The 23,261-nt window shown below is 41.8% G+C and overlaps 1 protein-coding gene across 8 annotated transcripts in view; it reads left to right on the forward strand.

The window, feature by feature from the left end:
* FOXP1 (forkhead box P1) overlaps positions 1–23,261 on the forward strand; it is a 379,323-nt gene that overhangs the window by 199,317 nt on the left and 156,745 nt on the right. For 7 of the 8 annotated variants that reach the window (XM_033071478.1, XM_033071484.1, XM_033071483.1 and 4 more), the window contains one exon: positions 16,125–16,306. In XM_033071478.1, coding sequence (XP_032927369.1) covers positions 16,136–16,306 — 171 coding nt within the window. In that variant the 5' untranslated portion in view covers positions 16,125–16,135. Of the gene's footprint in view, positions 1–5,399; positions 5,418–16,124; positions 16,307–23,261 lie in introns of those variants that run through there. The other variant, XM_033071482.1, reaches the window with a different exon arrangement.

The following is a 23,261-nucleotide window of genomic DNA, read 5'->3' on the forward strand; positions in this document are numbered from 1 at the left end:
TGTTCTGCTTTGACTTGTGCAAACAATTCTAATCCAAAGGAAGAGATCATACTGTCTGTGACTGCGGTATCTTACAATCCAGTTTAGGGTGCAAATTACCCTCTTATGGCACATCCTGACATTGAATAGTCTTGTCTGGAATAGGCTGTAAATAGAGTGTATCCTTCTCTTTCACAAGCCCTTGGAGCAGGAAGCCACATGCCTTAGCTCTACCGTGTTCAGGAGCCAGCACATCTGTGGGACCATGCACCTGCATGCGGCTGGAGATGTTCAAGTGCTGTCTTCAGTGCAGATTTTGAACATTAAACACTCATTTCTGGTTGTAAACGGCCTCCACATGCTGCCGGGGGTTCAGCACCAGAAAGGCCATTTCCTGGAGCAACCTCTGCCGAGCTTGGCAGCCAAGGACCCTCCCAGCCCAGGGCTGAACAGCTGGTTCTGGAGAGGTCATGGGGCCACAGTGCTGTCTGTTGGGAGGCTTTCTGTTCCACTGGCATCATGCATGGAAAAGGTATGGGCAACCACAGGAGTGCTCACAGTTTTTCACTGTCATTGACCCAAGGAAAGCTGGAGAGGCTCACTTGTGTCCTGCAAATCCTGTCTGCTGTTGCCTCTCTCTGCCCCAGCCGTTGCTGATGGTGATTAGAGGTAGGCATTGCTCCTTAGCCATGAGCGAATGCAGAAGAGGGATTAAGAACACTGTTTCCTTCATTCTGACTCAAAAGTGTGCATGTGTGCTTTTTTGGGGGAGTTAGAAAGAAATTGGTTTCGACAGAGCTTTTTTAGGGAGTTTTCTCAGGCACAGGATGAAATTTTGAGGTGGAAAAAAAATTATGTTTCTTTTCCCACTTCTGTATTGGGCCAGTGTGGAGAGGACCAGCTATATTTTTGGGTGCTTGAGATCCATGTGTGTGGCTGTTGAGGAACATGCTGCATGTACACATCTCCTGCATAGAAATGTGATGAGGTGGAATCCTTTCTCTGGACCAAGACTGGAGCTATTCCTGGTAAAAAAAAAAAATCAAGAAAAAATGGGGATGAAGGCACTTCTTCTGTCCTGCTCATTCGGTTCTGGCTGATGTGAACTGGTGCGCTGGATGCTTGGATAGCACATGTGTGTATATGTGTTTGTGTGTTAGCTTACACACCAGTGTGCACAGACACATTTGGTTTCCTTGATGTGTTGTGCTGTCGTTGCCGTAATCTGAGAGCCACAGCCCTTGGACAGGGCAAGAAGGCAAAGAGTCCATCTGTGTGTCCACAAAAGCTTAGCTAAGTGCATTTTTTTATATTGTGTTATGGGCCTGATTCTTGTGGGGGGTTAGATGTTCTCCATTGTGGATGGTCAGCGTTTTTGAAAGTCACCCTGCTCAGAAGTTGGTGGTTATGGTTATTTTTTTTAAGGGAAAAAAACATTTTTTCATTTGTTTCTCCATAAAGTGAAGCCACTAAAGAGCCCTTGCTTAGTTACCCACACACAAGCACACAGTGATGGGAGCATAAGAGGGACTGCAGGTCTTGGAAGGCTTGAAGTGTGTGAAAACAAGGAGTCCTAATGAAAAGAGTTTTGCAATTTAATTGTAGTGGGTGTGCCTTTGTTTGTGCAAAGACATGAAAGTGCTGGAGGCCGAAGTGCTTTCTTTATCCTCAGAATAGCGAGCAGTGCAAACTTCCCTGGCCAGTTCTGCCAAGGTGCCCGAGACCTGCAAGTCCCTGCAGAGCTTTGGCTCTCTGCTCATTGGGACCCCATCCCGTGGAGACTTTGAGCCTTCAGCCATCCAGCCTCACAGGGCTCCCCAGAAGTACCATGTTTGGCACGAAGGACCTCTCTTGGGTTCCTCAGTGCCTTTCTCACAGATTCACTGCATTTGGGGAAACCATCATGTCTTTTGCAGTGTTGAAAGTCGTGACTTTCCCTTGAGATGGAGCTGCACATCTCCATGTAGCCAGTGTTCTGCTTCTTCAAGGCAAGGGGCTTGTTGCTTCTGCCACTGCCTTTTCAACCCCTTTGGAGCAGTCCATGAATCCCAGGCTGGTGCCAGGGGGCCAAATGCCCTGCTCCCTTCTGCATCAGCCTCCTGAGCTGCCCCGTGCCCCACAGCAACACAATCCATTTTAAATAGATGCTGTTTGCAGCATCTTGGACTTGCTGTGCGAGGATGAGAAATGTTAACATAAATTCTTTAAATAACATCTAGTAGTGTTGAATGCACAGAATTATAAAACATTTTTATATTCTGAGACTCATTTGCATCTTCACATTAAAAACTGTGGTTTTCTTCTCAGGGAATGGTTGCAAGATCTGATTTGTTTTGAAATCAAAGCTAAATTTGTGTTCTTGCTTTCCTCTCTGCCCTTCATTTGACAAATTTTTCTTGTTCTATAAATACAGAATTGTAAACAAGGGCTAATCCTTAGCAACAACCTGGAAAGTTAACATTTCTCTCCAGCTCCTATTATAATTAATTCAGACACTATGAATATGATGTGATTTACACATAATATTCCTAAGGCCAGGATGTACTAATATCTTGTTAGAGAACTGAGGAAAAGAACATGCTTTTGTGTGTGCCATATAACATAATTGCACTGCATTTTCTTTCATGAGAAGATGTTTAAAGATGCTTTTTACTTTGCATTTGAAAAATGAAAGGCTTCTGCTTCTGCATTTGGCTGAAATTGTCTTAAATGTGTTTTCCCTCCTGCAGCAGTCAACATTGTCAAAACATTTTACAAAGTACATTTTAATAATATGGGTTAGGACCATCATTATATTAATTTAATTCTCTGTGTAGGTAAATTCATAAGATGCTTCCACTTTGTCGTAAAAGTTTTTCACAGTAAACATCATCTGTTTTCCCTGTGCAAAAAAGGAAGGCGATAATACAGTTGACAAAAGGATAAATGCCTTGTGTGAAAATTGTAAAAGTGTAGTTTGAACAGTCTTTCTCTCATGGTCCATCCTTGCATTTTATTTAATTTTCATTTAATTTTGTTTTGTTCTGTTTATATTTGTTCAGGGAGTGTTTTTATAGTGTTAATCTGTGTAAGCCACATGCAGTTGAAAACTGCAACTCCCAAAAGGCTGTGATTAAAACATTATGGATGTGGCAAACCACAAATGCAAAAGGAAGTTTACATTTAGATTTTCTTTACAGAAAATATTATATTCAAGTTTTGTAATACCTTGGTATCGTGGTCAGCATTGCCATAAAAATTCTGTGTTATATGGAATGATACAATCTGTGAAGCATTTCCCATTATGTAGACACCATGTCTTTAAATTATAGCAATTTCTTAAGATTTTAAAGCAAAATGAGCTCTTAGAAGTGTGATTAATAGCAGGGAATGAGGCTAACACCGGGTCATCAGTGGCACTCCATTACAAAAAAGGTTGGACTAATAAAAGCATCCATCTATTTGACCAATAAAGCATTTGAATGATATGCTTATAGTTTTTATCATAGTGTAGTTACTTTGTACTGAATAAACTGTGATTTTACGTGCTGGAAAAGGAGCGTGGAACAGGCAGCGAGGCTGAGGTGAGAGCAGTTGTCTCAAGTAGGGAAATATCAGGACTTTTATGTGAAGCTTGATGTTTTCAGAAGCCTTCAGGTTGCAGTGTCTAAATTTTTGAAGCTGCTGTGAAATATCTAAATCCCCCGTGACCCGTGCCTGCCTGCCCACAGTCATTCGGTGAGGCTGGCCCTCGCTGTCCTGCAGGGAGGGGAGAAAGGAGGGTATTGTGTGTAATCATTAATTCTGAGTTAAGTCCCTGGCAGCCCCAGACATCAGAAATACTCTGCTGCAGCACAGGAAATGGGGCAGCACTTCTGTTTTCCTGGTGTGCGGACGCCAACCCCGTCCTCGAGTCGCACCTTTCATCCTGCCTGCTATTATGCTGTCAACCTGATGTATTAAAAAATAGGCAGTTGCCTGAACAATACTGCATTTGGGTTTTATTTAAATACCTGTCTTATTAGTAGGTTGTACTGATTTTGTGGTTTTGAACCTTTTTTCTTCTTCTTTTTCTTTTCTTTTTTTTTTTTTTTTTTAGTACAACAAAAGGCTAAATATTTTCTGAAAAAGAAAACGAAGGTTCTTGGCCAGCTGTGGATGTCCAGGATTGTGCTGTGAAAAAAAGTAACAAATATTCTAAAACTTGTAAAAAAATGATGAGGGGGGAGGCTTCTGGCCATCATGCTGTTTGCACATGAAATGGCAAGGGAGGGGAGATTAGTGCCAGGGCCAGCTGTGACCTTGGATGCTTCATAGATTTGAGACTGAGATGATTTTCCTCAGTGCTTGGCCGTGATGCTGGTGCTCATCAGAAGGTAGGAGTGAACCAGGGAGGGACAGTGCTGCAGCTGCGAGGAAGAAGGATCCCTGGTATAGCCCACAGCTACATCTAACCCCACCTGACTGGTACAACATCTTAGAGGGCTTTTTTTACATAGGAGAGGGATGAAGAGACCCAAGGAGGTCCTGTGCAGGGATTGTGACATGGCAGGAATGTAACCTGCAGCCCTGGATTAATCTCTACCGCTAGAACCATCCATCTTCTCTCCCTGTACTTCACGTCTTTCCCAAAATCCACGTTCAGGATAGACAACTTAGAGAAAGCTCCCTGGAGGAGCACGGTGATAGGAGATTCATGAGTGTTACAGAGATGAGAGATGGGGAAGGAAAGGCTTTCTGGAAGGTGGCAGACCCAGGGGATTTGGGTGTCCTGAGCACCTTGAGGACTAAAGTCACAAAGCCTTGGGGCCAAGAGAAGGATGTTGGGTGGGGAGCAGTTGGGGACCAGAGGTTTGGTTGCAAGAAGACATCCAAGGGGCTTCTGGGTTAACAAAGAGGATCTACAGCGATCAGAGAATGGTGATGGGAGGCAGAGGCAAGAGAGCTGAGGGTGGGAGAGAGGAAGGAGGAGAAAGAGGCTGAACCATGGCTTCATTGCTGCTGCAGGGCCCTGGCATGGCCATGGGTGTGTGTGTAAATTACACGTGTCCATGGTCGTGCTGGGCAGGTTGGGCTGTGTCGAAAGCTGTTGATTTGCTTGTTTGTTCTAGGAGTGAAATGAAAATTTTTCACCCCACCTTTTGCAGTTGTTGTTTTTCTGGGTTTTGAATTTTTTTTTTTTTTTTAAATGCAAATGTATCTTTCACATCAGTGGTTTGGCCGGTAAATCTTGTTTTGTGAAACACTTTCAAGTGTTTTCAACTCCTTTCTTTCCCCTTTATCGGAACAGATGCACAGCTCTGAATTTTCCCCTGCTGCCTGTTGTCTTGAGGTTGCACAGCAAGACTGCAAAGGCTTTTTTGTTTGTTGTTGTTGAAGGGGAGGAAAAAACCTTCAATCCACAGAAGAGTTAACAGGATTTCACTTGATCTGCTCGTTTATGCAATGAGTAATGCGAGGTTGGTAACAGCAAATTGTTGTTTATAAGCAAACATGGCACTATGTAAACAAGAAGGCCTGGTCCCCAACTGGTTTGATTTCATGGTGGTCAGCAGCTGATGCATGTAACGTACAACCTTTCTGCTTCTCGAAATGTCAGAAGAATGACTATTTGTTTGTCTTGAGTTCTTCCCAGCTGTTTACTCTGTAATGCATTTGCCTCAACCTTGATTCCCTAAGAGTGGCCCCTTTCTCCTCCCTGCTCTGTTTACATTAGTCCTGCCCCGAGTGTCACCTATGAAATCTGTTGATTATTCCACCTGGTTAATGTTAAATTGCTCTTGCAAGATGATGTGTTTGTTCATAAACACAAATGCTGGGCCCCTTGTTTACTGTACCCATGGCAGCAATCAGTTATTAAACAAATATTGCTTTGTTTGCGGGTGTGAGCAGCAGTTTATCCTGCAAGGTCTGGAAAAAAACCTTTAAATGCTGGGATTTTGATAAAGGAGAAAAAGGGGAGCTTGTCCCTGGAATGTGGCTGAAACTCACTTTGGTTTGCTTTGCTTATCTTTAACTTGGGTGAAGGGGCTAGAAAGATTAGCAAGTTGTTTGGTTTTTCCAAGAGATTTCCTTAGTGTAATGATATCTATCCAGTTGTTTGCTTTTTTCAGAAGGGAGAGAGCACTCCTGCAAGACGACTAGCACAGCGGTAGGCGGCTGATGGCTAGAAAATCCTGCATGGAGCAAACAAGGAGGTAGAAGGTCTAGGATAAAGGTATAGGGATATGAACCAGGTAATCACCCCAAAGTACAACCTCGTGTTCTGTGTCAGCGTTTGGTCGGGGGCTTCTTGGGTTCCCTCTTTTCTCATGTTGGATTTTAATTGATGCCTGTGCCCTCGATGGAGTTGGAAAAGGCAGAGCTTTCAGTTTTACTTCTGAGGAGATCTGAGGAAAATCTGTTTTAGAAAGAGAGCTGTTTGAATGGAGAGAAAATGCCAAATTTAAAACGTGCTTTGTTGCTCCTCCTCCTGTGAGTGAGATGACAGAGCTGCTTTTTTTCTTTTTATAACTGGAAAACTGCGTTTACATCTGCTAATTTCTCTCTGCTGCCTGTTTGTTCTTTGGTTTCTGGGAGTCCTAATTAGAGAGCCATCCTGGTAGTTGTTGCTTTTGGGTTGTTTTGAAAACGAGCAAGAAAAACTTGCTTGCACCATCTTTGTTTTTCAAAATTATTGTTTGTTATTGTTTCTGAGTGGGGCTTGAATTTCAAATGCCAGGCAGGACCTGTTAGCACTAACAGTAAATGGCTAGGGCTTTTCACACAAAGGGAGTAAAACCTCTTTGAGTGACCTTGAGAAAGAAATGTTAACTCTTTTTATGTGAAGGTGTTGTCTGTTTCTGTATATGTAAATACCTTTGTTAAAATGTGAAGGGGTTGTCTGTTCCTTTATATGAGAATTCATTTATTAAGATATCTTGGATACACATTCATAGAAAGGATAAAATTAAATAATTGTTCTCTTCATCCCTTTGGAAAAGAAGACAACAAAATATGCATAAAAATGTGATCCCCTGTATGTTCTATTTTGCATCAGTGGTCCAAAGATACTACTTGTTTGGGCTGCAGTGTCAGGGCTGGAGGGGAGCAGGAGGTACCTGGAGTGTGTAAGTGGACAAGCTGGTCATTAATTGAGTCGTGTTACTGCCATGAATCAAACCTTTGCTACCTTGAATGAAGTGAAAATGGTGAAGTGAAAATGGCATTGTGCAGAATTGTTAGAGTTGCACCTGGCTTTGAGGTGGTTTTTGACTTCTGGAGGCTGCTAGAGAGTTTAGATATGCTTTAATGGAGATGTGCATGGAGGGTGGGAGTCTAATTCATCTACAGCCAGCACTTGGTACGAGGTTTCGTGTTACCTTGTTGTAGCAGTGCTGCTGCTGTCTGGCACAAACTGACTGTATTTACTAAATGCAACTTTGGTCTTTTATTTGGTTGAACAGTCACCTGTTTTTCTGTGAGGCAGACTGCAAGAGTTTGTGATGCAAGCTCAGAGCAGTGTGCATGCAAACAAATAAGTCCTGGCTGCGAGAGCAGCTCTGCAGTTTCTGTTCCTGTTGTGCGCGGAACGGCAGGGAGCCCCACGCTGCTGTGATGCCTGGGCTGGGATGAGCAGGTGGGTACCTCCCCAGGGACACCGACCATGGGGCAGCACCCAGGGAACTCTGCACCCCACCACGCTGCACTTGTGACCTTCCTTCTGGAGGAGTCACTCCTCTGGTGCCACGGTGCTCAGGTCCATGTGGAGTCGCGTGCTTCAGTGACCTATGGCTTCTGGTTTGGCTTGGGGTTTTTTTTGGCTAGTCCCCATTCCTTTCCTTCCAAATAAATGATGATCCTGGATGATTTCTGTCAAGCTCATGGCTGAAAGACAGCTCTCCTCAAGAGAGAGGAAGGAACCTCACTCTGTCGATGATGGTATGTAAATGATTACATCATATTTGCCAGTCACTTGGAAGTGGCCCAGCTCTAGAGCTTTTATGCATCTATGGCATGAGCTTCGTGCTGAATATGGATTTAATAGCTGTCAAACTGAGAGGCATAGATTGAGATAGAGCTGGCTTTGCAAAGGGGTTTGTTTATCCAAGGTGAGACTGGGAGTAACTTCTGTGTGCATGTGTAAAATGAAGGGAGGATGCAAAAATATAATTTGGGGAAAGTTGAGTTGTTCATTGTCTGTCTAATGCTTTGGGTGTTACCTCATGGAAGGGAGTGAGACCGGTTGTCTTCACAGCTTGGTATGTTTTAGGTTTTTCATAGGGACCAACTCCAGCTCTTTTGAATAGAGCAAATGGCAAACTTTTGAATGTCTGTTTCAATTAATTATTCTTAGATTTGCTTACTGATTGTGGTCAGCAACACCCTCAGAAGAAGAGACTTCCTTGGGGGTAGCTGCGCTGACTGGTTCTCTAACAGCTAAAGTTGTTTGGCCATGATTTCACAATAAGTCAGTGTGTGGCACAAGTGGGGTTAGGCTCCTGGTTTCCCATCCCTTCTCCTCACCACAGCAGTCTTAAATTCCAGCTGTTGCAGAGCACCAGTCAGCCTTTCACTGAGCTGCCTCCAAATGATTTCAGGTTGCTGTGGCCCTGATGATAATGCACTGCTGCTGTAAAGAAGGAACCCAGGCTGTGAGCTGTGCACCCCAACAGAAAGAGTTGGTGTCATCGCATACAGTTAAATAAATTAAAATTTGTGGCTGTCTGCTTCTAGGGAGGAGCTGCCATTCAGGAGATTTGAGGGTGGCAAGTGGACATAAACCCATAATAGGTAACAAGCCAGGCTGGTCACCATCATGACCCTCAGGGAGGAGGTTGGGCAACCTGTGTTCTTCTCCTGTCGGCCAAGGTGTTGTACTCCACCACTTCTGGAATGCACAGGCTAAATTAGCTGAATTTAGATACAACTTCACGTTTTCCTGCTCCTTGTTTTTACTTCTGTCCCCTCCCCATGGCTCTGCATCACCAAGTAGCTCTACCCCAGCATCAGCAGGGCAGGGAAGGGGAGCAGCCCTGTGCAAACCAGGTGCCAGGGCCATGGCCCACGGGGATGCTCCAGGAGCAGTGAGATTTGTTTCCCTTGCAGCACATCACCTCTGCCGTGTGCTCAAACTCCAGCTGCCCAAGGCTTGGGATGAGTCCAGCTGAGGTGAGAGAGTCAGGAGGCAGAGTCAAGGATGTGCTGTGGGCAATCACATTTCTTCTGGACCCTTTATTTCCTAAGCACTAAATGAAATTTCAGATTTTAGATACGTCTAGACATATACAGTGCACGATAAAGTTGATAATACATTAATCATTTTTAACAACAGGTAATATGCATAATTTATGGTGTTACAGTGCTATCTTTTTTGATATTTATGATGGATAATGCTCAGTTTTTGCCCTCATATTACTGCTTTAAATTATACCACAAGAAAATTAATGAGAAAGTAGATTTATGGCTTTCATTTGTTTGTCAATTCGGAAATTAATTGGGTGTTAATTTTAGCCGTCCCTCATCAGACCAGGTCTTTAGTATGTGTGCATTACTTTGCATTCATTGAAGCCTACCTCCCATTTACTGTGGGTCACTAGCTTTGCATACATTAAAATAGCCCTCAGGCTCATTCTCTTGATTACTTTTTGAACTGCCATGCATTAGAAAATTTACGCCTTTCTGTTATAATTATGAAAATTCTCTATTGGAAGATGGTGCTTGCATAACAGCAAGTGTACAGTCTTACTCGGCGATGTAAGATCATATAGCAAATCCCAATACGTTTTTGTTCTAATCCTAGAAAATAGCACTCTCGACAATCTTTGTTGTGTGAGTTTCATCCTTTGAAATTTCAAGGATCCATTTTAATGCACTGAATTACCTCTTTAAGCTGAGGAAATATCAAAGGATTTCACCTCGTCGCTGTCTCTTTGTTTCCTCTTTCCACACATCCCGTGCATGTTCCTTCCCTTGCCTTGCTCCAGGTTTGCCTCGCCTCCTCCAAACCCCGCTGTCAGACGTGACTCAGCATCACTTTTCAGGACAGCGAAGCCTGATTTGCTCTGTTTGCTACTATTTTGGTTGATTCCTAAAGATGATCCTTAATTGCACTTTGAATCCCCTTCTCCTTTCTCCTACTCCTGCACAATTCAGCAACCACCAGTAGTGTGTAGGCGAGTGGCCTTCAAAGGGGTAAGCATGAAGTTTTATCCAAAAAGTACCCTAATGTACTGACAGTTGATCTATAGTTAGTTAGTACATAATTATACCTAAAATACACCCTGTCAGCAGGATAAATGACGGCTACTGAAAACTCTAAAAGCATGACGGGTGTTCACCCATCTGCAATGACGAGAGCGGAGGGGTTTGTAAGTTGAGAAAGGCTGGTGAGTTCAGCATGATCTGATTTAGTTAAATCATGCCATATGTTGGGATAGCTCTCTCTAATAGTCGTGCTAACCACAAACACAGGCAAAGAGAAGTCATCTGGTCCACCTGGCTAGTTTGGACTTCCCTCCCCGGCGTTATTTCTGCACTTAGCATGGTGGCAGCCCTTGAGCTGCTCATGTGAAGCTGGCTGATTCACAGTTAATTGTGACATGGTGTAATTTAGTAAATGAGCAGCTGAACATCTGTACGCCTTCCCCCACGGCACATCAAGCCTTACCTTACACAAGGCTTTTAATTTCCACTAGTGAATCCTTTTTCTCTTACTGAGCTCATGGATGGCAGGATGGTGCTGCTGGCTGCCCCGCCAGCCTAGGCACGGGGTGTCAGCTGGAGGAGATGGCTGTTTTGGCATCAGCTGGGGGACATCAAAACATGTTCCTGGAAAAATGCACTACTGGTGGTGGGATGTGGAGCCTGAGGTTCTTTCCCTGGCAAGGCATTTGCTCCAGAGATACCGGGACTAAAAGAGACCACCTGTGAGTGGGGCAGGGGTCTCCTGGGAAAGGTGTCGGGGTCCTCGCTGCGGATCACGGCAGTGCCAGGCTGGTGCTGCAGGTGTTTGTCTGTCCCTGTGCTGTGGGGAGCCAGCAGCTTTGCTCCTGCTCTCTGTGTTCCCTTGCTGGTCACACTCCGAAGCACGTTTCGTTTTCGAGAGGTAAAATCCTGTTTTCGCGGTGTTACGTTTTTCTGGAATTCTTCCAAACTGTGTTTGGGTTGTTTTGTTTGATTTTGTTTTAATAATTACTCAGATAAATACCCTAAAATTATTCATGAGCGTGTTTTGGGGAGCTGCCTGTGACAAATAGGTAGAACTTGTATTTATAAACCGTGCACGTATGGATAGAATGCCTGCTGGAGAATTTTGGGCTAGATCGTGTGATCTGATCACTCACTTAAAACCGATTTCAGCATTGACTCTTCTGCCTGTACAAGTAGAAATAAATTTTATAAATCTGTGTTGTGTTTAATTTACATGTCCTTTCATGGCTGGGCCAAGTTCTTTAAGGGCATTTATTCTGCTTCATATAAATAATTGATCAGCCAAGTTAATTTACTTCTGCCTGACTTGGTCAACCTTAATTAACTGCCCTGGAATAAAGACTGAACTTTTTGTTAGCTTAAAATCTTTCACAAATGTGGCAAAGAAGGGTTGTATTATGACAACATTTTTGCTCTATCACTGATCCCAGGGGATAGAAATGCTTAATGATCTTTATGTGCATATATGTGTTTGTAAACACCTCCAAGTACTAACATCTGAAATATAATCATCAGCCTCGAAGAAACTTTGAAACACACAGGCTACATTGTGAATCTGTAGTCCACGTTGAGTCTGGAAGCATATTTAAACCGGGATTTTAAGACCAGAAGACCCCAGGGATCTTTTTATAAAGATGATGATATACTTAAAGATATAGATTGGTGCTTATTGAGAAATCTTAAAAATGCCTCACCAGATACCTCTGTGTATGGTGAGGCATCTAAAGACATCTGAATATCAGTCCCTTAGTCTTTCAGACTTGGAGTGGGTCCTTATTCTGACAGGTGCTTCAGTCAGTAAATCCTCCCTCATGCTGACATTAAACAATGCTGCTTAGTCTTCAGAAACTATAGTGGCAGCAGAATTGCAGCAGTGGCACACTTCAGCGCCCACCTCCTGCCTACTAATCTCCATGCTTAACCTTGCTCATCTTAATAGGCCAGTGGAGCTGAGATGTGTATCGGCAGCATCTGGTCTTGGCGGTGTTATGGACTTTATGGACTTGTTTTTAATGCATTAGCAAAGAAGTTTTTCAAATTAAGACTCGTTTAGGTTCTATTTTTTTTACCTCAAAACACCGACACTGGAGTAATCAGAAAGATTATTTTGATTCAGGCAAAGTTCACATCTGACCTGCGTTTTCTCAATTTTGACCATGTCCTTAAGAAATTGGCTGTCCCCTGCTTCTCTCCAAGTCATCTGGAAGATGATTAGCTGTTGTCCTCCTGTTGACAGACTGCCTTCTTTTAATTTCACTTCGCTGAAATTCTGCTCCATTACCTTGAACATATATTCACCAAAGAGATGGGCCCAGCTGTAGGGCTTTGACTTTGTGTTTGTGCATCAAAGCTAGAAAAAGTTCTGTGCAGGTTAAAATGGGAATCTGAAGAAATGGATCACTGTTCTGAAATTTTTAAGCCAAATGGACATTAATTCAGAACAGTTCTTTTATTATGTCCCCCTTGATTTCAGGATAAAGTTTCACAAGCTGTTGTTGGTACTGCAGCCTACCTTTGGTCCTTTCATAGGGGAAAAACATCTTGTGTCACCTTTAATAATTCAGAGTCATTTTGTATCTCTCATAACATGAAATATCAAAGAATTTATATATCTACAGAAAAAAGAAAGATACACTGGTAATTGCCTACATATTTTAAGTTTTAAAAATGGATTTTCCTCTGCAGAATTGATAAGAGAATCATTCTGCTTTCTAGAATACGTGAGATGGACGTGGGCTCTTCTACCATTAAATTTCTTAAGTCAGAACCAGGTCTCCTGCCTGTCATGGAGGCAATTGTAGAGTATTACTACTTCTTGTAATAAATCATTATGCATAACAGCTTCTCCAGCTCTGTGTTGGTTGTATTCAGACCAGAATCACAGTTTGTGATACTTCACCTGGAGCTTCAGTTCAGATCCCACAGAACCTAATTATGTTGCATAAAGTCAACCTTGCTTTGCATTTTTCTTTCACAATTTTGAATGACAAACTTCAGTAATACGCTGCTGTAAGTTCATCTCCTCTGTGCTGGGAAGAGACAATTATCTCAGCCATCCTCGGTGTACGATCACCTCAGCTCATTTAGGTGTGCTCAAAAAGACAAATAATAATCATTCTTGCAGAAAGCTCTCACAGGTTGATTTTTCATGACATGACACTTAATGATCAAACCAAACTGTGATTATTCATGTCAACTCACATTTGACTTCAGTGAAGAAATAAACAGTTTTATCTTTTTTCCCCTTGAAATACCAGTTTTCTATCGGAGGTATTTTAAACAAAGCACTTTTGTTTTGTGCAGGCATCTAGTTTAAGTTATGTTGAAGTTCACTGCTTATAAATTGGTGTTTTTAAAGCAAAAATTTGCTTAAAGATGTTCACTTCTGCTTTTAAAATAATTTTTTAAATTTTCAACATGGTCCCTGGGCAAACTGTTTCCAGCTTCATTCCTTTGGTAGCTGGCAGTTCTGCTGGGTAGGATCCATAGGGTGCAGCTGAGCTTGTAACTGGCTGGTTTACCTTCAAAAGGTAAAACAGAACATGAAATTTTTCATGGAAAAGGTTCTTAAGAACTATGATCTTTTTCTGACCATATACAATAAATAATCCATCTTTTTCTTAGTCTTATAGGTTAGAAAAATTGTTGCAATTTCTACTGTTTTTTCTTTCCAGGACCATTTTGCAGTCCTAGAGACAATAAATAATTTCTTGACCAGTTTGGTTGTGAATTATTTTCTGTGTCCTGGAGATATTTTGCTGAGAAGGGCAAGCCAACAAATCGTGATCAGGCAGTGATGGATCTGCTCCTCAGTGGTGCACATTCTTCTTGCTGCTGTCAGAGCTTTTCTTGGTGCTTCCTCTGACCCTACTGCTTATTTATCCAGGTTCTCACTTCCCATTTGTTGCATCAGAAGTACTGGAAAATGAGATGTACTTTACTGTTCTGGCACGTGGATTTTAGCATCTCTTTCCACCACAGTGGCTGCTGGAGGCACCTTCCACCTATTCTTGAGTGTTCTCTTCCTCCATCAGCTTTGGTCTGTGAGGTGGGGACGTGCCACCCACCATTACAGTCATGCTGCAAAACAGCCCAAGGCATGAGTCTCTGGGTTTAACCCTCTAATCCAGTCTTTCCTGGTGGTCATCCTTGTCCTCATCTGCTGCTGGGGTAAATTAATGTAGTGCTCCATTTTCTCCAGTTGAGACCTGGCTCCAGATTTGGGTGGAAGCAGAAGGCAATGACATCAATTCTTTCTTTTTATTTTGTCATGGGGTAAAAGAGGTAAATACTCTTTTTAGCAGCATACAAAAATTGCCTGGTGTATCTTTGAGTGATATCTTGGGAGCTGTCTGTAGATTCTGACTCCTGTCTCTTCCAAAGCAACCTGTGCCATGCAGTTGCTGCCTGGTGTGTAATCCAGCCTTGCCTGTTAGATGTAAACACTTATTTAGACCTTATCATGCTTTTGGGCTTTCCTTGCAGTGCTGAAAATTAAAAACACACCATACTTGGTGTGTATCAGAGCAGGATCATGTTGAAATCCAAAAGCATTTCCTAGTGGTGTTGGAAAAGCTGTAGGTTTGTTTAGATCTCTGGAGCTTTTACAGGGGAGCTGACAGAAGCTTTATAATGAGTCTCCAAGCCCTTTTGTCCCCTGGCATAATTTGAAGATTTAACAAAACAGATTGAAAGAAGTTTCCAGAGACCAGCTGAAATTTATTTAAATGTAATCAGAATGTTTGAATCTGTCCTACTACCATCCATGTGCTTACTGAATCCAGAAGGGTTCTTCCTTGAAAAGAAAGCATCTTCCTTCTGAGGTGAACTGCCAGGCACAGAGGCATTTGGCTCACATGTCCATGTGGTTAGTGGGGGGCAGGCAGTGTGCTTGGGACACACAGCTTGGCTTTCCATGCCCCATCTCTCCTGGGTGAGGGGAAGATGAGGGATGGGCTGGTGGAAGCCAGACAGGTTAATGGCATTTAAATCCTGGAAGCTGGGGCTTTGCAGGTGGAAATGCTTATAAAACAAGCCATCATAATATCTCTGAGGTAGTGGTTTGCAGCTGAAAACTGGTGTGTGTGTGTTGTGTGGGGAGTTCTGTGCACAAATGCTGATTTTAGTTCCTGAGGGTGTATAAATCCCTGGGGTTCTGGGGTAAGGAGCTGGGTGCTTGTCCTCATCCTCATTGCAGCCTTGTGACCCATTGACACTGTTGGTGATCACAGAGTGTGAAGCACCCAGGGACAGCCTGACACCAAGGGCCAGGAGAGAGGACTGGCTGGAGGGAACTGTGGCTGCTCAGATGATGTTTAGCCAAATAACACAGGAGGCTCCTCACTGTAATGCCGTAAAGCATGCAAATCTAGACCAAATCCATAGCCAGAAACTTGGCCAACGCTACTAATTCTGTGAGCAGTTCTCCTGAAATGAAAACTGATGATGGTTCAGCACATCCCAGATTAAGCCTAAATTGCCTCAGAGTAATAAAAGGTGCTAATTTGGCACTACCATGGTATGAGGGAAAACCAAAACAGTGAATGCTCTGCTTCACCTCCATGCCCCTACGCAGTGTGTATCACATTTTTGATATTGTCCATCATATGTTGCCAAGAATGACTCATCCGTTTCAAAGGAAAGCATCCAGATGTAACTAGAGAAATTTAATTATGGATTCTGTGTGTTCGTTCAAAAATATTTTTTTTTCTCTAAGGGAAAAAAGATGTTGAGCAAATAATACTATATTTAGAAGAGAACTAACTTACTAAAATTATAGCTGTACCAATGGATAAATAAACATAAACTAGTAGCATGAACCATTAATGAAAGATAAATCGTATGAAGGAAAATGACATATGTTTACAGTTTTGGAAGGATTTAAAACAGGGCATGTCTCCTTATATACAGCAACTGTTTTAACAGCTGCTTTTTTTTTTTTTTTTCTCCCCCTCCCCTCCCCTAAATTATTTCAGGTTTTTGAGTCATGATGCAAGAATCTGGGACTGAGACAAAAAGTAACGGTTCAGCCATTCAGAATGGAGCGAGCGGTGGCAACCATTTACTAGAGTGCAGCCTGCGGGAAGTGAGATCAAACGGCGAGACACCTTCCGTTGAAATTGGGGCTGCAGATTTAGCACATCTCCAGCAACAGCAGGTACTGTAAGATGCATTACAAGTTTCCTACCTACAGGAAAAGCATGAAGTGTTTAATCCTCCCCCCTCTCCCAAAGCCTTTGTACTTGCCAGGCAGAGGATGCTTTTAGGACTCGCCTGTGACATTCTGTGCGTTTTTGCCCGTAGGGGATTGCAGTTGTTGGTGTAAAGGGAAACCTTGGACTTCTCTTCCGGGGCTCCTTTTTAATCATTCCCTGGAAGCACCCAAAGATCAGGGTTTGCTTCTGTTGCCTGAATGTGTTGAGTCTGGTGGCAGCGATTGGGTGAAGTGCTGTATACAAATAACTGGTTTCCAAAATATGTCACTGGGTGGAAAATGCACTAACGTTAAGTTTTGTTTTTGCAACAAATTTTAATATAACCTAGCAACCTCTATCAACAGAGTGTTTTCTATTAGTGAGGAGGGCTGCAGAGGTATCTGCTGTGCAAAACATCAGAATAAATAAATAAATACATCCATGTCAGTGTTCCTCAACTCAGAAGAATCAGAACCAAATTGTGTGTTTCGCCTTGGTATTTTAATTAGCGTATTTTCTGGGAAGTGACCAAATTCACTAGTGTAAATTATCCACATAATACGTTTTGGCTTTTTCTTTTCCCTGATAAAATTCTGAAGCCCTCTGAGGAAATTTTACACCAAAGTGCTGGGCATGTATCATTAATGTGTTTGGGAACAAAGGCTGCAGCAGAACCATGGTGAATACACTCACGCCTAACCCTCACTTTCTCTAATGCAATAAGGATTCTTAAAACCTTTTAAATAAGCGATTGGCAGCTGGTTAAGACTCCCCTAAGTGTACAGTGATCTTTTTAGCAGGTTGTTGTGGAGAAGAAAAAACCTGTGCTCAAAAACAAAGCAAAGTGAAGGGCTGAGGAGGAGCGGGGTGTCCCATTTGCCAACCTAAGACAGAAAGCTGCCATAATTAAACAAGTCAGAAAAATGGATGATACTAAATGCACAGACTTTGGTTGTTTCAATCATTTTCGTCCTACAGGTTTTTACTTGAAGTGAGAATACCATCAGTGAGAAAATCACAGCCATGCTGAATTCATTACTGCAGTAGTCACACAAAACCATGGATAAAATTTCAATAACTGCAGGCCACAGTTGAGTAAACAGTTGCACTGAAACTTAATTCCTGTTGACTTTTCCCTCATTCTTTGCCAGGGGCACATTCTGATTCGTAGTGCAAAGACAACAGGGGTTACAGCTTTGATTAATATAGGACAGTAGAAGAGGAGTAAAATATGCTCAACACAAAGGTCTCGCCTTAAAAAAGGCTTCGTATCAAAATGAGTTAATTACACTGTGTTTTCCATAGGAGCACTATGGAATTTTCCAGTGGAGCTTTGTGCAGAGAGAGACAGGGAGGGGGGATCATGCAGACATGTGCACACTGTGGACCAGAATGGCTCAGGCTTCTGCTCCTCCACCACTGACTAACCCTGTGCCAGGGCTTCTCCACAGCCATCCCGAGGGTTTGTAGCCTTCCAAGAGCTCAGGATATCTCAGATAATGTTGTCACCTCTCATGTAATGGCTGGTGTCATTCAGCTGCCCATTTGGTCAATTAAGGAGTGGCACCCATTCATTGCCAGTCCTCCAACCCTCCCCAAAAAGTGCCCGGCTCAGACCCGAGTGCTCAGGGACTGCCAGGCTCAGGATTGCTTTCACATAGCTCTGATTTTAGCTTGGAGTTTATTTATCCTCTGCCAGTACAGTGAATGTGGTTGGGGATCTTGCTTTTCTCCAAGTTCTTCAAAGACCTTTATGTTCTGTGTTTGAATTCTGCTGCTAATTGGTTTTGATGACTAACTTCTCCATGGAGTTTATCTTTTATAAAGTGAGTTGATTGCAAAGTTTAAAACAGTTATTAAATAAAAAAACAACCAACAAACCCAATCCTGATAACAATAAGAGGGTAATCAGAGCTAGCATAAAAATATCAATCTTGATGTTGGGAAAACATTTTTAAACGCTGAAAAGAAGAAAACCCCGTTGTTTTCAGACAGCTAATGCAAGCATTTACAGATACACATACAACATGGAGCATAATGTTTAGATGTTTCTCCGTATACAACATATGCTCTCAGGTCACTTAACAGAATGCGTTCGACAAAACACTCCTTCAATACAAATGAATGAGTTCTGAATTAAATAGCTATTTCTTAAGAGCATTTCATTCAAATCTTTTCATTTTGCCACCTGGCACTTGTTTTGTCTGGGAAAAAAAAATCAGTGGTGGGTAGTTTGAGCTTTGCTGCTGTGGTTAGTTTTGTGTTCCCATGTTGAGCATGGCAGAACAGTGAAACCTGCATGTCCAATGGCTTGTGAAAGCATCTGTGCTGAATTTAGGGTCACATTTCTGGTGACATTTATGAATTTATTAGGACTAATAGCTTTGTTAGTATGAGAGAGGAAAACATAAATACTTCAGGGTTTTTTTTAGGAAGTTTTAATGGGTTTGCAAACTTGTAAATATTTTACCATGGAAAAATATGGAGCACCACAGATGTTCATGTTTGCAGGAGAAGTGTATGGTGTGATCAGTCTTGCTGTGAGTACAGGGAGGACTTGTAGGACAAGTTTTATGCTTCCCATGTCATTTTAGGGTGATTCTACCATGCAAGGAGACAGAGAGTGATGTGATGCTCAATTATTTTAGCATTAGCAATCTCATAAAATCTACTGTTAAGCTGGGAGTAGCAAATGTGGGGATGAGTTCTGCTATTTATAATAAAGCCAAGTAACTCCAACTGATGTTTATATTGGTAAAGTAAGAAAGGCAAAGCAACACAAGTGACTCTTCAGGGACGGTATGTCTGTGGAAGAGCTGGGTAAAAGTGGAAATGTGTACAGAAGTCACACTCAGAACCAAAGCATGAGGGAAAGATAATTTTTCTCACGGTATTTTGGCACCTGGGGGTGGGAGAGGTCGCCTTCCCACTGCTGCTGGCTCCACAGGTGCCAGAGGTCAGCATCTGATGGCAGTGACTGTCAGGATGAGGTGGAATGGGCAGGGGTTTGGTGACCTGTTTATAAAGCCTGGAGTAGGTGTGAAGGTTACCTGAATCATTGTGCTTCCTAAAGACACGGAGCTGGGATGTGATGGGTCAGGTAGTCGGGCTCAGGAGCTTTGTCCCAGAGTGGCAAACACCTGTTGGCTCTGAGGTATCATGAAAAACATCTGGGAGTGCAGAATGGGTGTTGGAGTGATCCACAAGCTGAAGGTCAGGCTGGGCGAGGGAAGCTTGGGCAGAAGGGATGTAATGATGGGGCGACTCCTGCCTACCAAGCAGAAATAAATAAAGACTCATAGGGACAAACTGCCTTTTAATGTTCATGATCACAGCTGTAGTTGCTTCAGTGGTTTCTGACATCTACTCAAATAGAAGGTTTGATGCCTCAGTTCTAGACAGTTCTTTTTTTTTTTTTTAAAGCTTATAAAATAAATATTATTTATTGCATTTTATTTTTATCCTCAGGACTATTCATTAAAGTGTTCTTCACATTATTAGCAGTGAAACAAGACTATGAATTGAACAAAGAGAATGATTACAAAGTTGAATCCTGATGTATAGCAGCAAGACACCAAGTGCTGTGTTGCATGGTGGCAGAAATACAAACCTTTCCACATCAATAGCCAGATCCACTTTGATACTATAACTTCAAGTACTGCCTCACGAGTATAAAACTCAGTATCTTTGTCTAATCCAGAATGCTTTTGAACTTTGAGGAGGTATGACTTTAATAGTAATTTGTTGACAGATTAGCTGCAGAGATTGCAAAGGGTTTATTTTGCAGAACTGGCAGGCTCCTATCAGTGTTCTCTTAAGGAAAAAAACACACACTGCTGTTTTGCAATTGCTTGCATTTATTGACAACCTGTGCTGAGCAGGCAGAATCGGAATGTTTGGATAATGTAAACCTATAGCTTGTCTGATGGAGTGTAGTGTACTTTTAGGTAGTGCATAGATTGCTTGATAAAAAGGGTTACAAGGTGGCTGTGTTTATGACAAACTGGAATAGAAATACAAACGCAACTGGTATGTGGAGAAAAAAGGAGGAGGTTTATGTAAAGAATTGTGGGGAAGTTTCTTTTCTTCGCTTCGTCTTTGAGCTGAACTATACTGTAATTATAAAGTGTCACTTCAAGCTTTCTGAAGAATTTCGATAAATACTAGTTTTGCCATGTGTCCACCAAGTAAGGAAAGAAGGGTGTTTTCCTTGAAAAAAAAAAAAAGATGGTGTTATATCCTGGTTTTTACTTTTACTCCAGTAAGTGTCTGCAAGTGAAAAATACAATTTTGTTCATATATAAAAGAAGGTTTGATAGATAAAAGAAATTTGGACTAGCTTCTGGTCTGTGCCCAAGTCAATGCCTGCAGTTGGGCTGTTTGTGGTGTCTGTGTGAAGATGCCATAGCTGGGCTCTTTGGCAGTAGCAGTTTCATGAGATGTTGAGATGTGAAGTGTTAGATTGAGGGAATTGAACTCCAGAGGGAATATGTGGGTTCTTCAGATTTTGTTCATGTTCAAAGACAAGGGAAATGTACAAGAAATAGGGGATTTGGTGTATTGTTGAGAAGCTGTTTTAATTGGGCAGATCAAAAAGAAAATTTGACTAGAAAGAAATACGAAGATATCGCAGTGTAAATGAAAGAAATGCTTTTTTTTTTTTTTAATTGGTGAGTTTCGTGTTATTTTGCAAACCTGTGTAGAGAGGTTACAAACCACATCAGGAGTTGTACGGTCCCATTGATCATGATGTGGACTTATCTCTGTAGAGCAAAACTGCTAAATTAGATCCAAGATAAAGTCTTTGTTTCATATTGACATAACTGGGTTAGACCAAAATTGTTTGTTAGACTTTAAGGGAGCGTCCGTGTTGAGTCATTTTGTCCAAAGAGACATAAAGCCTAATTATTAAACTGCTGTTGCTATTGAAGGAGCCATTTGAAAGTATAGATTAAACTCCATGCAGGCTATTGGATTGTGTCTGATTTTGTATTGTAGTACCCTCATAACTGAAGATTACAACATGGTGAAAAGATGACTGCATTTGTAAAGCTTCTGCTATTTCATCAGACATTGTGAAAAACAACTTTATGCTCCCAGTAACTTTGTGGTTTTTATCATTCAGACTTTTCCCCCAAGTTCTGCCATCTCCCAGCATTGAACGGAAGGTGACATGATGTCTTTTTAGTCATTCAAATCTAATAACTTTTAATCTGAAGGTTAAGTAGTGAGATATAAACTAAGAGACGATAATATCAATTTTATGTTCACTGAAGGGCACAATATACCTCTTTCTAGTAGAGGGAAAATTGTGCGTAAAATGTCTTTTGCTTTTCAATGGAAAAGCTGTGGCTCTGAGAGCTTAGGAATGAAGCAGCGCTGGAAAAATTAAATAAGTTTTAACATAGGCTGGCTACCTTGCCTGGGTTTTAGAATCAATGATTTTTTTCCTTAATAATTCAATTTTTAGATCAGTTGTCAATGAACCATGCTGAGAACATTCATGCAGCATTCTCTATCCTCACTATTGCTAATGTCTTTGTTATAACTACTTATTGACACCAACAAGCCCTAAATTTTCTCTAACTGTTGAAGGGTAAGGGGAAACTGCTGCTTAGCTGCACTTGCTGAGATTATTGTTTTCTCTTTGTCTTGGTTTTGTTTTATTTTGCTTCTGAGGTCTTTGATAAATAAGTGCATAAACCTGAGTCCTCAGAGCACCTTGACATTGGCACCCAGAGCTCTGCTGTTGTGTGTGCAGGTACAAGTATGGGCATGCAGAAGCTGGGTCATTAGACATGTAATCACCTGGGTTATGTGCACATCCAAATCCAGAAGTCCTCTGTAGGCTGTCCATGTCTATTTCTGTATTTATTTATTGTTTTACAATAGCTGCTTTTACTTCACCTGGTAAATTAGGATCAGGCAGTAATCGTTTAGGTTTCTGTGGGCTCTTTGAAGGGATGGAGCTTCTGAAATATGTTTGCTGGGTTGATTTTTAGCCTTGCCATCCCTATGAAAATTCAGCAGTGGTGTGTTTGTTCCCAGCTGTTTTCGTAGGTGTGCACTCTCCCCTTATATTTACTTATGCTTACTCATAAGCAATAAAGTTCCACATTCAGGAGTGCTGTTTAGGGAAAGTCTGCAAAGGAATGCTTTAAAGCTGTTAGCCAGCACGTGTATACACTGCAAAAGGCTTCCAGCAAGCATCAGATATGAATTAAAAGTCTATTTCAAGTGATTGATGTTATTCAGATTATTAAAGACTGTTCCTCCTCCAGTGATCTTCATACTTTAAAAGTTGTTTTATAAGTGATGCAACCACTTGTTTGTAACAAACATGTATACATATATATCTGTCTCAAACTTAAAATGGTAGCATGCCTCTGAAGGTGTAAAGCAGCCTTCAATTCACATGGAACTGTTCCTCATCGTGGCTTTTAACGTTGCAGGATGCTTAAGCATGTGCCTAAATGTAAGTGCGTGACTAGTCTGATTAAGGTCACTGGTACGTCTCATGCCTGTAAAATTAGGAATGTGCTTAAGTACCTTGCTGAATTAAGGCTTAAGTAATTTCACACTAATAAGGAGTTGCATGGATTGCTGATATTTTAGAACTAATTTAACTTTATTTGGAGACGCGCTGCATGAAGGGAGATTGTTTGGCAGTGCCCGAGGAGCAGCAGTGGAATTGCAGCTGTTTTCAGTAGCGTAACCCTTGATTTCAGTGGAGTTTTGTCTGACTTTAAAACGTTTAAATAAGAACAGAATCAAATGCCATGGTTTCCTGCATTATGTTCTTTCTCTCAGGGAGCTCCACTGGGTATCCCAGCAAGTGAGAAGAATGTTAATAGTACTGTTGTAATTTATTACAGTGATGTTGTAAATAAAGATTGGGATTTGAAGGAAAAATGCAGA

This window comes from Catharus ustulatus, chromosome 13 (assembly GCF_009819885.2).
Source record: "Catharus ustulatus isolate bCatUst1 chromosome 13, bCatUst1.pri.v2, whole genome shotgun sequence".
NCBI lineage: Eukaryota > Metazoa > Chordata > Aves > Passeriformes > Turdidae > Catharus > Catharus ustulatus.